The sequence below is a fragment of the Gossypium hirsutum genome, chromosome D11 (assembly GCF_007990345.1).
Source record: "Gossypium hirsutum isolate 1008001.06 chromosome D11, Gossypium_hirsutum_v2.1, whole genome shotgun sequence".
Taxonomy (NCBI): domain Eukaryota; kingdom Viridiplantae; phylum Streptophyta; class Magnoliopsida; order Malvales; family Malvaceae; genus Gossypium; species Gossypium hirsutum.
Window position 1 is genome coordinate 65,266,928 of NC_053447.1, and position 18,598 is coordinate 65,285,525.

The following is an 18,598-nucleotide window of genomic DNA, read 5'->3' on the forward strand; positions in this document are numbered from 1 at the left end:
AAAGAAACGTGCCAATACGGCAGACAGAAACCCATGCCAATACGGCAGACAATGTAGGAAATATCAAAAATTAAAGGGACAAATAATCTTCAATGAATGCAATTTATTCTATAAACATTATACCCTTTAATAATTCAATTTTTAAGTAGATGAATTTAAAGGTAACAATAATTAAAAAAAGCATGGTAAGTATGTGATTGAATTAGTGTCATTAATCAACTCGATATCAATTCAGTTAATGAATTTTCAAAAATAACCTTACATATTTTAAATAAGTTACGGGTAATGCGTATTCGGTAAATGTATTTTCATAAAATATCCAATGTGATACCTATACTTTGAAAATGTTCAATGTGGTACCTAAATTATTAATGTGTTTTATTATGGTACCTAATGTTAATTGTAGTAGTGAATTACTAAACAATATTCTATGTTTTTTAAAAAGTTATCTAAAAAAAAAGAATTTAAAAAAATTTAACGGCTTGGAAAAATTTAGAAGAAAGACACTAGAATATAAATAAAGCAATTAGGTTTTAAATAATTATTTTTTAAAATTTTTATTTGCATGTATTTTTTCTTAAAATTTTCTATTATTTTTTATTTTTTTAATTGTTTTACTAACGTGACATATGAGATAAAATAACAACACGTCAACAATTATGCACATATAGAGTGGCAAGTCAACACATGCCGTTGACTATTAGTCAACTAACGGACACATTATCAATTCTGTCAGAAAATGATCAATTTGATAAAAACAAAAAACAAAACAAAACTATGAGGATTAAAGTGCTCAAAGAAAAAAGAATAAGGGCTAATGACTAACCAGGAAAACATATTGAAATAAACATATTGAATAAGGGCTAATAACTAGTATAACTTTTAGAGTGTAATTATTGCGTTTTCATGAAGTTGATTAAATTTTGATATTTTTTGAAGAAATAAAAATATTGTAAAACTAGTTGTTTCAATTATAGAGATTTACTAATTAACTTTCATTAATATCTAAATCTTGATTCATTTAAGAAATACATAATCACTCATAACAGATTTGTAGTAAATTTTCTTTTCTCAATTTAGATTAAATGATTATAATTTAATTTAGATTTATTAATTAAAAAATTGTTAATTTTAAAATAAAGTTACCACTAAGTATAAAATATCTTTAATGTATTTATAATCTGTAACCTATCTATAGTTCATATAAAATCACGATTTATGATTGCTCCTCGTGATAGTTTTAGTTGATCTACTTTCTAATTTCTCTTATTAAAATAAATCCTTAAAATATAGTACAATTTATTTGTTTTTAATAACTTCTAAAATTGTTAAATTAGTGGTAAAATTGTAGTTAATTACTGAAATGTAATGTTGTGGGTAACTTGCATCTTGCCCCACTAATTCTTTGAAATTGTTTAGGATGTCAATGTTGCGGTTAATTACTAAACTGTAGTCTATTTTCAAGCTATCATTGAGTTTTTTGAAACCTTGTTTTGGTATTATACAGGTTATAAAATTGATGCGAAAATGAAAGATTTAGGAGAGGACATGGTTAAAAACTGTACAGGGCTTCCATTAGCCATCAATATATTGGGAGGAATTTTGGCTACAAAGTATCCTTCATTAACTGAATGGCTGAAGGTATCTGCAAATGTGAAATCATATTTGAAGAATGATCAAGGTGAAGTACTAAGAAATGTGTTGGCATTAAGTTATGATGATTTGCCTCCCTATTTAAGACCATGTTTTCTTTACTTAAGTCACTTTCCAGAAGATTATGAGATACCTGTGGATAGATTGATTCAGTTATGGGTTGCCGAAGGTATTGTTTCATGAAAGCAAGAAGAAGGAGATGACGGGCAAATAGCGGAAGATGTGGCTGAAGGTTATTTAATGGAGCTTGCAGAAAGATGTATGATTCAAGTACAAGAAAGAGACATTGCAACCTTAAAGATGAGAAGTTTTCAGATGCATGATCTAATGAGAGATGTTTGCTTGTCCAAGGCAAAACAACAAAAATCCTCTATATTGCCGATCAGTCAAATGCATGCCAGTTATCCACAATTGGGAGGGTTCGCAGAGTTTCTGTACACAAATATTTTTCGATCCAGTGCATTAAAAGTCCACGGCTTCGATCACTTTTGTTCTTTGATAAGTTTCTTCCGAACGGGGAACAAGATAAGATTTTGAAATCCATTTGTTTGGAAAGGTACTTCGACAACCACGAAGGTGAAGTTTGCAATCCACTTGTTTTGTTTGGGACACTTTTAGGTCTTAGTGTGTATGTTACTAAACTTAGGGGAATTTGGAAATATATGTTCAATAATTTTAATTTTCTTAGAGTCTTAGATTACGAAAGGGGAGGAGCTGCAGGATGCAAGTTACCCAATGACATTGGTAAACTCATCCATTTAAGATTCTTGAGATTAAGGGGTCTTGACTTCTTGAATTCATCGTTGCCATCATCTCTAAGCAACTTAAGGTGCTTGCAAACATTGGATTTAAGAATCAAAACCCTTTCGTTTTTTAAAATTATTCATGTACCTAACGTGTTATGGAGGATGCAGCAACTAAGACATCTATATCTCCCCAAGCATTGTAGTCCTAAAACAAGGTTGAAGTTGGGTACTCTAAGAAACCTCCAAACACTTGTCAACTTTAACACCAGGAGTTGTTATGTAAAAGATCTTATAAACATGGCAAATATTAGAGAGTTGGAGATTCGGGGGCCTTTCATTATTGAAGATTTTAACACGGAGGAGTTGGACAAGAATCCACCTATCATCCAAAGTAAATATCTTCATTTCCTGTCTGTCATCAATAATAAAGGAAGCATAGATCCAAGACATTTGGCGCATCTCCTTTTGAGTTGCGAAAACATTTCTAAGTTGAGCTTAGATGTGGAGATAAGAAGGTTACCAGAGTACCACTACTTGTCTTCAAATCTCGCTTACATAAAGTTGAGAAGGTGTGAGCTTGAGGAAGACCCAATGCCAACACTTGAGAAATTGCCTTACTTAAGGATGCTTGAATTACATGAAGAGGCTTTCATAGGAAAGGAAATGTTTTGTTGTGGACAAGCTTTTGCTAAACTTGAGTCTCTAAGCCTTAAGGAGCTTAACAATCTAGAGGAGTGGAAGGTGGGTGAAGGAGCCATGCCTTCTCTTCAGCGATTGGAGATACAAAAATGTAGACAGCTAAAAATGCTTCCAGATGGACTGAGGTTCATTGCAAACCTCCAAGAACTGAAGATTGAATCAATGCCAAAGACATTCAAAGATAATTGGGAGGAAGGGGGAGAAGATTTCTGCAAAGTCCGACATGTTCCTTCTATCATATTCCAAGATTGCGAGTGATAGTAATCATGATTAATGCCAGGTACTTCATAATCTTTGTTTTTGGAAATACTTAACCCTTTTGTTTATATATAAATATCCACAACCATTCTGCATGTTTAGATTCTTTCTCGAGCAGATAATAATTTTGTTGGTGTTTAAACATGAAAACTAAGGAGAATTGAAACAAAGAACGGATGCAAAGAGAATTAAACAAGAACTTGACTGAAAAAATTCATCTATCTTTCATCCATTAAGTTAAAATATAAGTTACAAGGCAGTCACCTAATATACAACTGCTCCCACTAATAACATGACTAAAACAAAGCTTGAATTACACACAAAATGTAGCTGACATATCAACTATTACATCACATTGGAAATCAAACAAATCAGCAACTAATCTTACTAACTTTAAAGACAAATTACAAATGAACTAAAGCTAGTTACATAGGAACAAAATGTTGTTCAGCTTCAATGCTGGTCTGCTGTTGCATTGCAGGCCAAAGATCATCAAATTAGACAAGATCCTAGTTTCAGTTCTCATCGTCCTCTGTTTTTGGTAATGTTTCACATTCCCACAGGATTTGTCATTTGAATTAAAAGTGGTAGAAAATGTTTTCAATAGGGTGTTAAGCACGCTCGTGATGGTCAGCAGATGCAATTCGGAAGACTGAAATTAACTGACATTGTCTTTTATTTCAAGATTCTTAAACTACTTCATATAATATTGACATTTTTTAACTTTTCCTCTTCAGGTATAGAAACCATTGCCATTTTTTCTATTCTGTTGCTGCTCGTCATGGGACCAAATATATTTAAAAAAGTTGTAACAGTACTATGTGAAATTGTGTAGGTGGTGTGAGATTTTTGTATTGTAAAACTGGAGATTTAAGATTATCTTGTATTTTCTATAGATGTTGTGGATTCTATTGTTGTTCACATGAGATTGGTTTTTTGTTATTTTTTAACTATTCTCAAATTTGTAATGTTCCAAATTATCTAAAGATTTTTAAGTAATTTTCTATTATATATAGAGCAATGATTACAAAAGAAAAGGAAATACAAAAACAACACCAATTTCATAAATATTAATGATACTGTGGGATGGTTGAAGTTAGGACAAAATTTATTCTTTGCTTAAACTTTCTGCAAGGAATGGTTGAGAACATAAAAGATTGGATCTTTATAAAATTTTAGTTGTTATTTAGCTTACGATGAATACGTGATTGAGACTTTTGTGCTCAAAATTGTTGTATGCGTCAGTGTTGCTTGTTCACTCCATCCAAGTGAAATGGTGTGTGACTCAAATATGCGCATGAGCTACATGGTGAGCGCAACTAGGGCCTTTTACCTTCTTCCGGTCCAGAAATTATATCAAATAGGTATTTTCCCTCCCGAGAGATCATGGTTGTAGTTATATTGTTATTGTTATTGAGAGTGATTGTTATGCTCTTGTGACTAGACTCAATAGTAGAACTTTGGACTTGTGTTTATATGGTTGAATCAATGAAGAGGCCCATGGACATTGCTCTTTCTTTTATTTGGTTTGTTCATAGGTCAATGGGATAGTACACAGCCTTGTGTTTTCGGTTTAAACTATCCGAATGTCATTCACCGACTTGTGTTAGATGATGCTATGAATTTTTATGTTTTGGCTTCAAAGGTCCTCTTCTTTCTTTCTTTTTCCTTTATATTTTGATTCCTCTTTCTTTGATTTTGTTACCTTTCTCTCTGTTGCAGGCTTCCACTTGGTCTTCATTTGGAGTTTTTTGTTGTTGTTCTTTTTACATTTTTGTGGTGTTGGTGGTGTGAATTTTTGGTAAATGGAGTGGTTGTGAGGGGGATTGGATTTAACAATGGTGAGAGTGGAGGGTGGACAGTGACGGTGATGTGTGCTGGTTAGTTAACTGGATAATGGTGATGGATAGTGTTGAGAGAGGTTGATGATGGTGTAGTCCAAGTGAACAACAAATTCAAAGTTCTTTTTAAAGTTTTCTGAAAAAAAGAAAGAAGAAATAAAATAAATAAATTTTTAACAGCTTGGGAAAATTTAGCTGAAAGACACTAGAATATAAATAAAACAATTAGGTTTTAAGTAATTATTTAAAAAAATTATTTGCATAGATTTTTTCTTAAAACTTTCTATTTTTTAAATTTTATTATTTCAAATTTTGAAGTAATTTTAATTGTTTTGCTGATGTGTGGCATATAAAATAAAATAACGTCACATCAACAATTATGCACATGTACAATGACATGTCAGGACTTAGAAAATGATTAATTTGATAAAAAAAATGAAACCATGGGGATTAATTCTTCTTCTTCTTCTTTTTTTAATTCAAGCGATTTGATTTTGTTTTCTTGAATATATATTGGTAAAAGTATCACAAAATTTCTTGTACTATATTTTAGATTACATTTTAGTTTCTCTATTGAAAAAACGGGCGAGCTAACCTCTATATGTTAGATAAGTGAGTAAAATAGCCCATCCGTTAAATTTTAGTTTGATATATAAGATATAATAATAAATGTAGCCCTCAATCTTTATACATTCATTCAATTTGACCCCTACTCTTTTATTGAAAGTAAATTGGAAAACTTTAAAACTAATAAGACTAAAGAGTCAAAAAGGCTTTAATAACAAATTAAAAAAATCAATTAAGCCATTTTAAAATTTAAAAATTATTAAAAAATCATAAAAATTATAAACAAAATTTATAAATAAAAGGTTTTAAAAGTTTTAAAATTATAAAATATTTATTAAAATAAGAATACCAATCCATTAAAATATAATAATTATAAGATTTTAAAAAAATTGACCCCACTCTTTTATTGGGCCAGTATTATTATTTATTAATAAAAAATATAAATTTATAATTTTTCTTATAAATTTATAATTATTTAAATAATTTTTAAATTTTAAAAGGGCTTACTTGATTTTTTTTAAAAATTTTTTTTACTAATGCCTTTTTGACCCCTTAGCTTTATTAATTTCAAAATTTTCTAATTTACTTCCAATAAAAGAGTAGGGTCAAATTGAATAAATGTATAAAGGTTGAGAGTTAAATTTATTATTATATCTTGTATATAGACTCCAAATTTTAATTTGAACTAATTTGTCTTTTTTTTAATAAAAAACTAAAATACAATTCAAAATATAGTAAAAAAAATTTGTGATACTTTTACCGGGCAATTTACACAAAAAAGCCCTTGTTTTTAAAATTACCGAAATGGGTTCAGTATTTAATTATTTACCGGAATGAGCTATTTTCTGGGAAATCGTGTCCACGTCAGCTCAATGTCAGGGTACGCGCCAGCAAGTCGCGGCCACGTCAGCGCAATTTGTTGACGTGGACGCGACTTGCCCCGCGCGTGAACCCCCCCAACAGTCAAAAAGAAAACTATAAATACCCCCGCCCCTTTTCTTTTCACAAACTAATCCTCTCTCAAATTTCCTCTCAATTTCCTCTCAATTTGCTTTCAAATTCCTTCCAAATTTCTCTCAAATCCATATTTAATTTTAATTTGCTCTCAAGTTCCTCTTAAATTTCTCTTAACTCCCCTTTTTTAAATAATTTTAAAAAATTAAATTTTTTTAAACAGTAAAAATTTGTACGATTTCAACAATGGCTGGAGAATTGACTCGTCTTGATAAGCATCACATATTGGCGGAACAAATGAAAATGATAAGTGTTAAATTTAATTTCTAAATATTATTTAAGAATTTTTTATTTATGCATTTTTAGATAATTATTAATTTATTATTTGTTATAAAAGTTTGTAGATCGGGTATTGGAATGCAATATCCGGAATATGCACGCTCCTCCATCACTGTTGGTAGAGAACTACCTGCGGGAAGTAGGTTTTTAGCACGTGGCGATGGTAGGCCGGGGATGCAAGGTGGACCCGAAACTAATCAGTGCGTTGATCGAGAGGTGGAGACCCGAGACGCACACATTCCATCTTCCATGTGGAGAGTGCACTATCACTCTAGAAGATGTCAGTCTTCAATTGGGATTGTCGGTGGACGGGTATCCAGTCACCGGGTCTGCCCAATCTAGCGATTGGGGGGGTGTGCTACGAGCTTTTGGGTGCTATTTAGGAGAAAATGGAGGGAGGTAAGATCAAGATGGGCTGGTTACGTGACACATTCCCTAATCCGAATGAAGATTCAACCGAAATTGAAAGAATCCGATATGCTCGGGCATACATTCTTCAATTAATTAGAGGTTATCTGATGCCCGACACATCACGGAGCTGTGTACATCTAAGATGGCTGCTGAAACTCGTTGATTTTAGAGCAGCCGGTGAATTGAGTTGGGGGTCTGCCGTCTTGGCAACGTTATATCGGGAGATATACGCGGCGAAGCGACCGAGGAGAGCAAACATCGGAGGTTGCCTGTCACTACTGCAGTCATGGGCACGGTTTCGCTTTCCATTTCTACGTCCTCAAGTGGACCACCCATATACATTCCCACTCATAACGAGGTAAATTTTATATTAGATTTTACAATTATTATGTAGATTTTTAAAAATAAAAGTATGCTAAAATTTTTTATGAAATTTGGTGGAACCATCAGACAAGTCATGCTCGGTTACCTACCTCTTTTGAAGATATACGGCTTCTATTAGACCAACGGTCGGAAGCATAAGTAAGTATTAAATAAAATAGATATTTCCATACATTCGCTAGTCAATTGGTATTTAGTATTTAGTATTTAGTATTATGTATATAACTAATATTTCTATCATGTTCATATAGTTTCAATGGACACCATACGAGGATCTGACAATTCGGGCAGTAATTCAGGAAGGGTTCTTACAAAATCCACTAGCTTAACACGTGAAAGTTGTGTTGATCAACTACGCAACCATGGAGCCGCACCAGTCAGACAGAGTGCTACTACAGTTTGGATGTAGACAACCGATTCCCGTGGATCCTGATATGTTTGATGATCAACACAAAGTCGACCTTCGGCAATTGAATACGGATTGGCCGAGATACTGGTCCGAGTACATGAAAATATGGGAAGATCGGTATGAATATATACCTACTCGGGAACCAATCATCGTTCCGGAGTTAGTGTGCATTCCAGAATACATGTTGTGGTTTAGAATCCATGGCAAGCCGTATTTACTGATGCCAGAGGAGAGGCAGCGACAAATACCTGTCTAAAGGGAAAGGCGCGGGCCTCTAAATCCAAGACGACAAGACGGCGAAGGCAGCCCCTCAACGAGGCCCAGACATTCACCCGGCTCATCATCAGCGGCCATGCAATCACTAGGCCCAATGAGAGCACCAACACAGTCACCCAACACAGCAGTTCAATAGATGATACCCATGCAACCGCCTTTTCAAATGATGCCAGGTGCGTTTCCTACCGCTTATATGTATCCTAACCCTTATATGTATCCTTTTTCGAGTCCTATGGCAGGTTGGAGCCAAATGCTAGGTTCAGCTCTATTTTCTGTTATGCCGAGTAGACCTCCGATATATAGGCCAGCGTCGCACGAGGGATCGCAAGAGGGGCTGTCGGGGAGCTCTCATTTTTACCAATCCTCACCAACGTATGAGTTTCAAACATCATCACCGTTCGTGATGCAAACACTTCCACATACACTATTCTTTGAAGGTGGATCATCGTCCCAAGTCCGACAACCAGATGACGTACCAGAAGAACCAGAATCCCCGCCGAAGGAACAACAATCGGCGTTGAAAGCTAGACAAAGAAGGAATCCAGCGCGTAACCGTCGACGGCCACCATGTGGCACTGAATCCCCCGGGCATAGACATTGATTTTTGTATTTAAATTTATTTGTACAAATATTTTGAATATTTTGATATTATTTGATGTAATAAAATAGAAATTTTTTTGAGTTATTTTGACATTAATCTTAGCCTCTCTAATTTGTTTCTGCTGTGACTTATGCATTCTGAGAACATTTTTTGCCTAATTTATAGCCTCAGTCCAAACATGCTACTGTAGCAAAAGCGCGTCCACGAGGGCGCGCTTTCACAAATTCTTCTGAAATAGCATACTGCTAGAAGCAATTTTATACTATTTGCTCAGAAATGTCAACTCAAAATTATTTCTTCTAGGACCTACTGTAGCAAAAGCGCGTCCATGAGGGCGCGATTTCACAAATTCTTATCAAACAGCATTCTGCTAGAAGCGATTTTATACTATTTGCTCAGAAACGTCAACTTGAAATTATTTCTTCCAAGACCTACTGTAGCAAAAGCGCGTCCACGGGGGCGTGATTTCACAAATTATTATCAAATAACATTCTGCTAGAAGAGATTTTATACTATTTGATCAAAAACGTCAACTCGAAATTATTTCTTCCAGGACTTAAAACCTTAAAAAGCCTGAACCCTAAACCTTAAAAGCCAAAAAAATTTAACGTAGGAAAAACGGCAAAATTGCGTCCCCCGAAACGCGATACGTGGCATGAAATCACATCCACGTCAGCGCGATTTGTTGACGTGGCAGCAAATCGCATCCTAGAGGGCCCGATTTGTTGTCATATCAGTAAATCGCGCTGACGTGGCCGCGACTTGTGGCTCGTACCTTGACATCACGCTTAGGTGGACGCGATTTGCCGGAAAATGGCCTATTCTAGTAAATAATTAAATACTGGGCCCATTTCGGTAATTTTAAATAAAAAGGCTTTTATTGGTAAATTGCCCACTTTTAGCTATCATATTAATAGATAAAACGAAATAATTAACAAAATCGATGAAAATTTCTAATTGAGTAAAAAAGAAGGCACTAATAATTTGTTGATTTTAATGAAGGGGGTCTCATTTATAAAAACGTGTCTTTTTCCCCTCCCCCGCTCAACATTCAATTTGACCGCACTAATTAAGTTATCCTTTCAATAATTAATTTTAACTATATTATCCTTAATCTTCACTCTACTCTTTTAAAATATATAGTGATTCTCTCTTTCAAATTCGTAATTAGTGTTTACTTCTTTAATGATCTATAAAATATGAAAGATTAGTCATTAGACTCGCTCTAATGAATACATTTGGAAAATCAAAAATAGTAAACTAAGGGTAAGTTCGAATGGGCGATGCATTTACTTGCGATTAGTGTTAAAACAATGGTGGCAGTGAGATTAAATGTTGTGACAATATTGTAACGTAAAACAAAAAGTAAGCTAAACGCACCGCATCCCACCATCTATTCAAGCCCATCCTAAATACACTTCCTCACCACCAGACTCCATCTTAATCTTTCTTTACCTTATCTAATATATATTGGAAAATTATTCCATACATTATCAATAGAAATTGTTAAATTTTACTAGTGAATTGTTAAATATTTTTAGTTTATCTGCTTTCTAGTTTCTTCTATTAAAATAAAGCCTTAAAACGTACTACAATAATTTTTTAAATTTCTATTAAAAAAACTTTCTAATTTCTCATTTTACTAAAATCATTAGCCTCATGTGACGTTGTATTAAGAATTTACATTTGATATACTATGTGTATAGGTGATTCACATGCAAGAAATCACTTGTTAAAAATCATTTTATTTGTTTTTAATAACTTTTAAAATTGTTAAATTGGCGGAACTATTGTGGTTAATTACTAACTATAGTCTGGTTTTGATATTATCACTGATTTTTTTGAAACTTTGTTTTGGTATTATACAGACTATAAAATTGATGCGAAAATGAAGAAGTTAGGAGAGGACATGGTTAAACACTGTGCAGGGCTTCCATTAGCCATCATTATATTGGGAGGGATTTTGGCTACAAAATATCCTTCATCAACTGAATGGCTGAAGGTATCTGCAAATGTGAAATCATACATGAAGAACGATAAAGGTGAAGTTCTAAGAGATGTGTTAGCATTAAGTTATGATGATCTGCCTCGCTATTTAAAATCATGTTTCCTTTATTTAAGCCAATTTCCAGAGGATTATGAGATACCTGCGGATAGATTGATTCAGTTATGGGTTGCCGAAGGTATTGTTTCATCAAAGCAAGAAGTAGGAGATCATATATAATAGGAGTAACTACATATTATTTACTATCATAATAGCTTAGCCCAAAATAAAATTGATCTAATTTGGTAATAGTTTATTGGGCTTTAATTATTAAATAAAGTATAGGTTAAATATGTGTATATACTCTAGTAACACTACACCAGAACAGGTTTTTAGCGGCATTTTTTTAGGCCTTTAGCGGCGCTTTTTAACGCCACTAAAGGCATTTGCGGCGCTTTAGGAAGCGCCACAAAAAATGCCGCTAAGGATAACGTCGCTAACTTTTTGCGGCGCTTATAGAAAAAAGCACCGCTAAAGGTCATGTTTGTTGGCGGCGCTTAGAAAAAACGCCACTAAAGATCATGTTCTTTAGCGGCGCTTAGAAAAAAACGCCGCTAAATATCATGTTCTTTAGCGGCGCTTGTGCAAAAAACGCCGCTAAAGATCATGTTCTTTAGCGGCGTTAAGAAAAAAACGCCACTAAAGATCATGTTCTTTAGCGGCGGTAAGAAAAAAACGCCACCAAAGATCGTGTTCTTTAGCGGCGCTTGGGAAAAAACGCCGCTAAAGATCATGTTCTTTAGCGGCGCTTTATCTACAAACGCCGCTAAAAGTAGTGTGCTTTAGCGGCGCTTATTTCAGAAACGCCACTATATGATATAACTTTTAGCGGCGCTTTTTAAAAAAACGCCACTAATTTTGAGATTTTTTAAAATAAAATTTTCTATTTTTTTCAGCCCTCCTGCAACAACAAATTAAAAGCAACCAGATCTAAACAAACCAAAAACAATAAATTTATATAATATTTCAAATTAAATGACTAAAATGATATTAATATCAATAAATAAAAGTGAATTCATACTTTTCTTTACAAAAACGTTAAAAGTTAGAATGATAAAAATATTTATGCAACATACATTATGTAGGCGGAAGTTGCGACTGCTGAAACATCTTCATCATAATCTGAAGTTGTTGTTGAAGTTCATCGTACTTTTTGCTCTGCTATGCTTCTCTCGATGCCGCATCTGCTTGAAGTCGTTGCTGTAGTTCTTCATATTTTTTTGAACCTCTGCTTCTCTCGCTGCTTCTCTCGCTGTGGCATCTGCTTCTCTCGTTGCAGTCTCTGCTTCCCTCGCTGCTGCCTTTGTTTTAAGTTGTTGCTGAAGTTCTTCATATTTCCTTTGAACCTCAAATGTGGTCGCTTGCATCTGAGCTATCTGGTCTTTTAACCTCTGAACTTCAGCTTGAGATTGACTCCCCGAAGCCATGTATTGGTGCGAGCTGGTTCCAAAATATTGGGTTGGGCTGATAAAAGATCCTTGAAATCGAACCCGACCATACCTTTCTGGACCGAAAACTTCAGTAATAATCCGGTTGTCAATGTCTTCAAGATGAATAGAACTATCAGTAGAAGCAATCGCTTCGTACTCCGCCTTTTTATCATTTAGTTTTTCCTAATAAATAAATCACATAGTTAGGAACACAATATATATTAAAAAACAAATGCAATATAACAATAGTCGCATTAAAAGCAATAAATTAAACCATTAGAAAAGAAACACTATAAATAACTAAAACAAGTCAAATCGTATTAAGTAAACGTACCATAATTTCAGCAGCTTCAAGAGTCATAGCAGATCCATCTTTCTTCTTATGTGTAATTTCAAAAAGTTGAAGGCGTCCAACTTTTTGACCGGACGCCCGTTCCTACAATATAGTAGTAAGAATATTATTTAATAGAAAGTTATACATATTGTAGAATATTAAAAAATTAAAAATACCTCCGCCTCAGCTACACATGCAAAACTTCTCGACCCGGCTGTATGAGTGAATTTTTGTTGCTGCCGGCTGCTTTTTCCAACTCGTTCACGATCCTACGTTATAAAATTTTTAGAACGTAAATAGTAAATAGTATAAACCAAAATAATTACAATAGTTTTGAAGTACGTCGTACCTCGCCTTTCTTCGAATGCCAAAATCTAACCGCATCTTCCCATTGGTACATCAACATACCCGGCGGGACATTTTGCAATTTCTCATCGAGGGTTGTTTTTGTCTTATAATAATTTTTCTTCAACATACTTTTATTGTCTCTCCATCTTTTTCCCAATGCCTTCTTTACATAAGCATCGGAGACCTCTAAAGCAAACATCGCCTACAAAAAACACAAGTTAATAAAGTAAATATAAATGAAACTGTTTCCCAAGCATTACAGATGACATTAACATTTTGTTACATTAATATTATCGAGGGCTTGGTTTTCGTCGCTATCGGGCATTTCACGCCATGACTCGTAGTTGATAGGCAACATATTCGCATTTCGTGCTAAAATGCCCATGTATCCTGCTAAAAGTCGAGCTTCTGATCCAACAGGCTGACCAAAACTGTTTCTGCATACCTTGACACGCTCGACTGGATCTAACTCGTACAACTCTTTAAGTAGCGTACGTCCTCGACCTCTGCGCGTCCCACCATTTTCAGCTACAAATGGTATATTATAATATAAGAATTTGAAAAATAAATCAACTATAAGTTAACAAGCATGTAAATTAAATGTAAAATTACTTTGAACTTCTGTAGGATCCTCAGCTGGAATCGGAACATTCGAAGATCCAATTGCTGTCTATTGTTCAGTACTATTTGTTTCTGTCGAGTTTGGATCATTTTGAACAATGCTTCCCCTTAGAATTTTTCTTCTAGGCATTTTATCTGCAATACACATAAAATAGTTGAAAACTTAATAACTCATTACAACAACATTGTCAAAGAACTCTAACAGCATTGTCAAAGAACTCTAACAGCATTTTATCTGCATGACCGAGGGATTTTTGCAAAAGGAAACATTCCTCCCAAGAACTCTAACAGCATTGTCAAAGAGTTCCCGGTCCACCCTCCCAAACATTTTAATTGAAAAAGACGAACACAGAAAGACATTTTTGAAAATTTGGATCCCTCATACAGTTCTTCGTTCATGTCATTAAGTAGCGCATAGAACTTCGCCGCTTCTTCATTCGGCTTTTCATGAGGTACACTACTTCTCGGTTCGGTAAAAGCATTTCTCCCAATATTACAATCATCAGAAGCCACAAAGTCTGCTGGGAACGACTAGACGCCATGATTATGCATATTAAATGCATCCCGCAACATACCTTCCATGTCATCCCCTCTATCAGACTGATGGTAAGAAGTACCAGAGTAAGATACATCCATCGTTGAAGAGGAAGTACTACGCGGGCATTCTCCATGAAATAACCATCATTTATAACCCCGAACAAACCCATCAACAATTAGATGCTCGTATACAACCTCACGATAATGCCAGTTTATGTTGACACACTTCTTACACGGGCAAAGAATCATGTTCTCTTGGCTTGCATATTGAAATGCAAAATTTAGAAAATACTGTACTCCATTTCGATAACCATTGCTAACCCTTGACAAATTCATCCAAGACCGGTCCATTTCTTAATTCTTGAATTCTGACGTTCACAATAATTTGCACGGGTAAGTTAAAACGCCAGTTATAACCATAAATGAATTTCAGAAATTTGTGATATGATATATTTTTATGTATTATGTAAGTTATGTAACTTACGTAAGTTACCAAATTAATGTATGCTATGTAAGTTGTAAGTTATTATGTATTATGTAAGTTATGTATTATGTAGGTTATGTAAGTTGTGTAAGATATTTAAGTTATGTAAGTTTTGCAGTAAGTAAGTTATGTATGCTATGTATAATGTAAGTTGTTATGTATAATGTAAGTTGTTATGTATAATGTAAGTTAATATGTAAGTAATGTATTATGTAAGTTTATATAAAAATTTTATATAAGTTATGTATTATGTAAGGTAACATATAAGTTTATGTAAGTTATGAATGTAAGTTATGTAAGTTATGAATGTAAGTTATTTAAATTATTTAAGTTGTGTATTATATAAGTCATGTTGCTATGTGTAATGTATGTAAATTATGATTTATAAACGCTTTAAAATTTTCAAATATATCAATATAGTTTTAATAAATATATTAAAACTGTATATAAATATATATATCAAAGATGTTTTAAAATATAACTTTGAATACATTTCATTTAAAATTTAATTTTGTAGCTATAATCTCCGGATAATTCAAAGATCGTTACGATATGATGTATATTTTGTAGCTTTTATTAATTCAAACAACAAATTATGTCAGTATTTATAAAAAAAACATTGACTCCGAATTACAAGATGTAATTAATTTGTTTATATTTATGAAAACAATTTTTGTTATTAAAGAAATAATACTTTGAATTGCCATTACAAAATAAATATATTTCGAAAAAGAATATTTTATTTTAATAGAAAATATAAATAAATATACAAATTTATTTGTATGTAAAAGATTATTAATCATTAACATAAAACCATTATGTAAGTTAAGATAGATAATTAATCATTAATTTGAAGTAAAATTTATAATTGCAACACATAATATCGGAAATCGATGATTTATAAACGCTAAACCGATTAAACGATTCGCCCATAATTTATTCAATTACTCAAATATATAAAGTTGTTTAAGAGTTGTATTCCGAATTTTAATAGTTTAAAACAATTGCCTTTGGCGAATATCTTGACCAGAAAATTTAAACATCAAATAATGTAATAAGCTGCAAAGTCAAATGCAAATTTAGCTAAAATGGTAATTAAAACTCCCATCTAAAAATGAAAAATAATAATTAAACTATACAACTAAAATATAACAAAAAAAAATTTAACAATTTGACTTTTTTTAATAAGAAACCTAAATAGAGAAAAATAGGAATAAATACCTTAAATTGCCTCAATTCCGAAGCAAATCTTGGAAAAAAAAGACAGAAATACATTAGTACCAAAAAAATAGAAGTAATTAAAGCCAAAAAACTAAAAAAAACAGGAGTTTATACTCACAAAGTTAGCTAAACTAAAAAAACTAAAATTAAACATATATATGAATACATATATGAATATATGTTGAAACATGACAGTGAATTAGATGATATTAGAGGTTTAAAATTGAACTTATATAACTGTTCCGAAAATAACATGTTCCCAAAATAACATTTGTCATATTTGCAAGTTATGCAAAGCTATTTATGGACAGAAACATACGCATTTTAAACATTAATAAATTTCATAGCTTTATTTTTTTATATATCTGATTGACCTCATGAACAACATGATAACAGAAATGAGTCTTATATATTTTGTAATCAATTTTTGTGCGCATTGAAGGCTAAATTGGCGAAAAATAGTGAACTTCAACTCATCTGCTTCAGCTTGTTTGATTTTCTGTTTTCATTTGCATCTTCTGTTTTCATTTGCAAATTGAATTCTCTGCAATTCTCTGCAACATTTATTCAGCAAATTGAATTTTCTGTTTTCATTTGCATCTTCTGTTTTCATTTGCATCTTCTAATTTCTAATTTCATTTATCCAAGTAGCATGATTAAAACGGTGTTTATTTCTTCTTTTCTAACAAAATCCTAACCAAATAACTGACATTTATAATAAAAATCATAACATAAATAAAATACCAATAAAACATAAAGCACAACAATGTTATTGTCAACAGAACATAACTAAAGATTTAAAGAAAAAGAATAGGGAAATAAACAAAATGAAGGGAGAAACACGCAGAAATCCCCAAACCCTAGACATGCAGAAATCCCCAAATTCCCTAAATTCCCAATCCCTAAATCAAGATAAAGTATTTCGAAAGGAAAAAACGCTTACCTTTTAACCACAAATTCCGCAGCTTTGATAGTATCCTGTGAAGATTGAATAAACCCTTGCTTCGTTTACCTTGCTTCTGAGTTCTCCTCTCAATTTTTTTTTCTTTGTATTTTTTCACGATTTCTGGGGAAAAGTTGGGGGGCCTTTTTGGGGACGAAATACATTTTTCGGCTAAGTGTTGGGATGAAATACAGAATGAACAATTGCGGCGTTTGTAATATAGCGCCACTAATACCGTTAATGTGGTAGATAAACAACAGCGTTCTTTTAAAATTGTAAAGCAAATTTGCGGCGTTTTCTCCTCGCGCCGCTAAAACATACCTTTACTAGCGCTTTTACAATTGCGCCGCAAAAGCCAGTAAATTCCCGAACAAAAACTACATCGTTTTGCCCAAACTATTCATAATTTTTTGCGGCGTTTACGAATAAAACGCCGCTAATGCCCATTTTTTTGGCGTTTTCTACAAAAACGCCGCTAGTGCCCATTTTTCTACAAAAACGCCACTAACAAATTAAATTCTTCTACTGAAACGACACCGTTTTTTAGATATTTTAAAACATTGTTTTTTTAATTCATATTTAAAAACACAATATATAATTACAAATTGTGGCATTTACGAATAAAACGCAGCTAATGCCGTTAATATGCAATAGGAAACGACAACGTTTTGATTAAAATACAGAGCAACTTTGCGGCGTTTTCTTCCTAGCGCCTCTAATACCCAACCTTAGCGGCGTTTTTGCCCTTGCGCCGCGAACGCCGTTAAATTCTCACCTAAAAACTACACCGTTTTTACCAAATTATTAATAACTTTTGCGGCATTTTTGCCCAAAACGCCGCTAAATCTCACATCTTTTACTTAGTATTATTTGTTTCTTTCTTTCTTCTATGTTTCATTAGAATTTTAATTAATTAATTATTAAAATTTTAAGTAATGTTTAAAACTATCTGATAAAATTATAAATTTTAGTTTTTTTATTTCATTTTTATATTTTTATATTTTTTCATATATTTTGATCCTATCCAAATTAAATATAAATAATTACTATATATATATAATATCGAATTGTTAATGTTAAATATTTTTAAATTTAAATTTTAGTAATTAAATGTATCATTTAACAAGTTGTCTAAAATAAACCAAAACCCTAATTAATGATCACTGAACCTCCACCAATTGTAGGATTCTTGACATGTGCTATTGGTGCCCTAGAAACATTGCCAAAATACCGAAAGGGGGCATCTGCTAGCTTCCAACCCTCCAAATCCCGTCGTTCATCAATAAATATTTTTAAAACGATCCTTTCTACTATAAATTAGAAGGCTGAACCAGATTTTGCAGAGTAGTGAAAAAGATTTGGAGAAACAAAACCAGACGGTCACTACTTAATATTAAATTTATTATTATATATTTTACAAACATATAAGAACATATTTAATATATAAATTAATAAAACTAATTAATCTAAGCAACCATGATCCCTAACTTGAGTAGTACCC

The 18,598-nt window shown here is 32.8% G+C and overlaps 1 protein-coding gene across 1 annotated transcript; it reads left to right on the forward strand.

Moving 5' to 3' along the window:
• The first annotated feature begins 1,527 nt into the window (after positions 1–1,527).
• On the forward strand, positions 1,528–11,359 carry LOC121223248 (disease resistance RPP8-like protein 3). Its single transcript, XM_041104381.1, has 5 exons — positions 1,528–1,822; positions 2,005–3,352; positions 3,838–3,897; positions 5,079–5,236; positions 11,004–11,359. Exons 1-5 carry the CDS (start codon positions 1,528–1,530, stop codon positions 11,357–11,359), a joined length of 2,217 nt encoding a protein of 738 aa, XP_040960315.1.
• Positions 11,360–18,598: the final 7,239 nt, after the last annotated feature.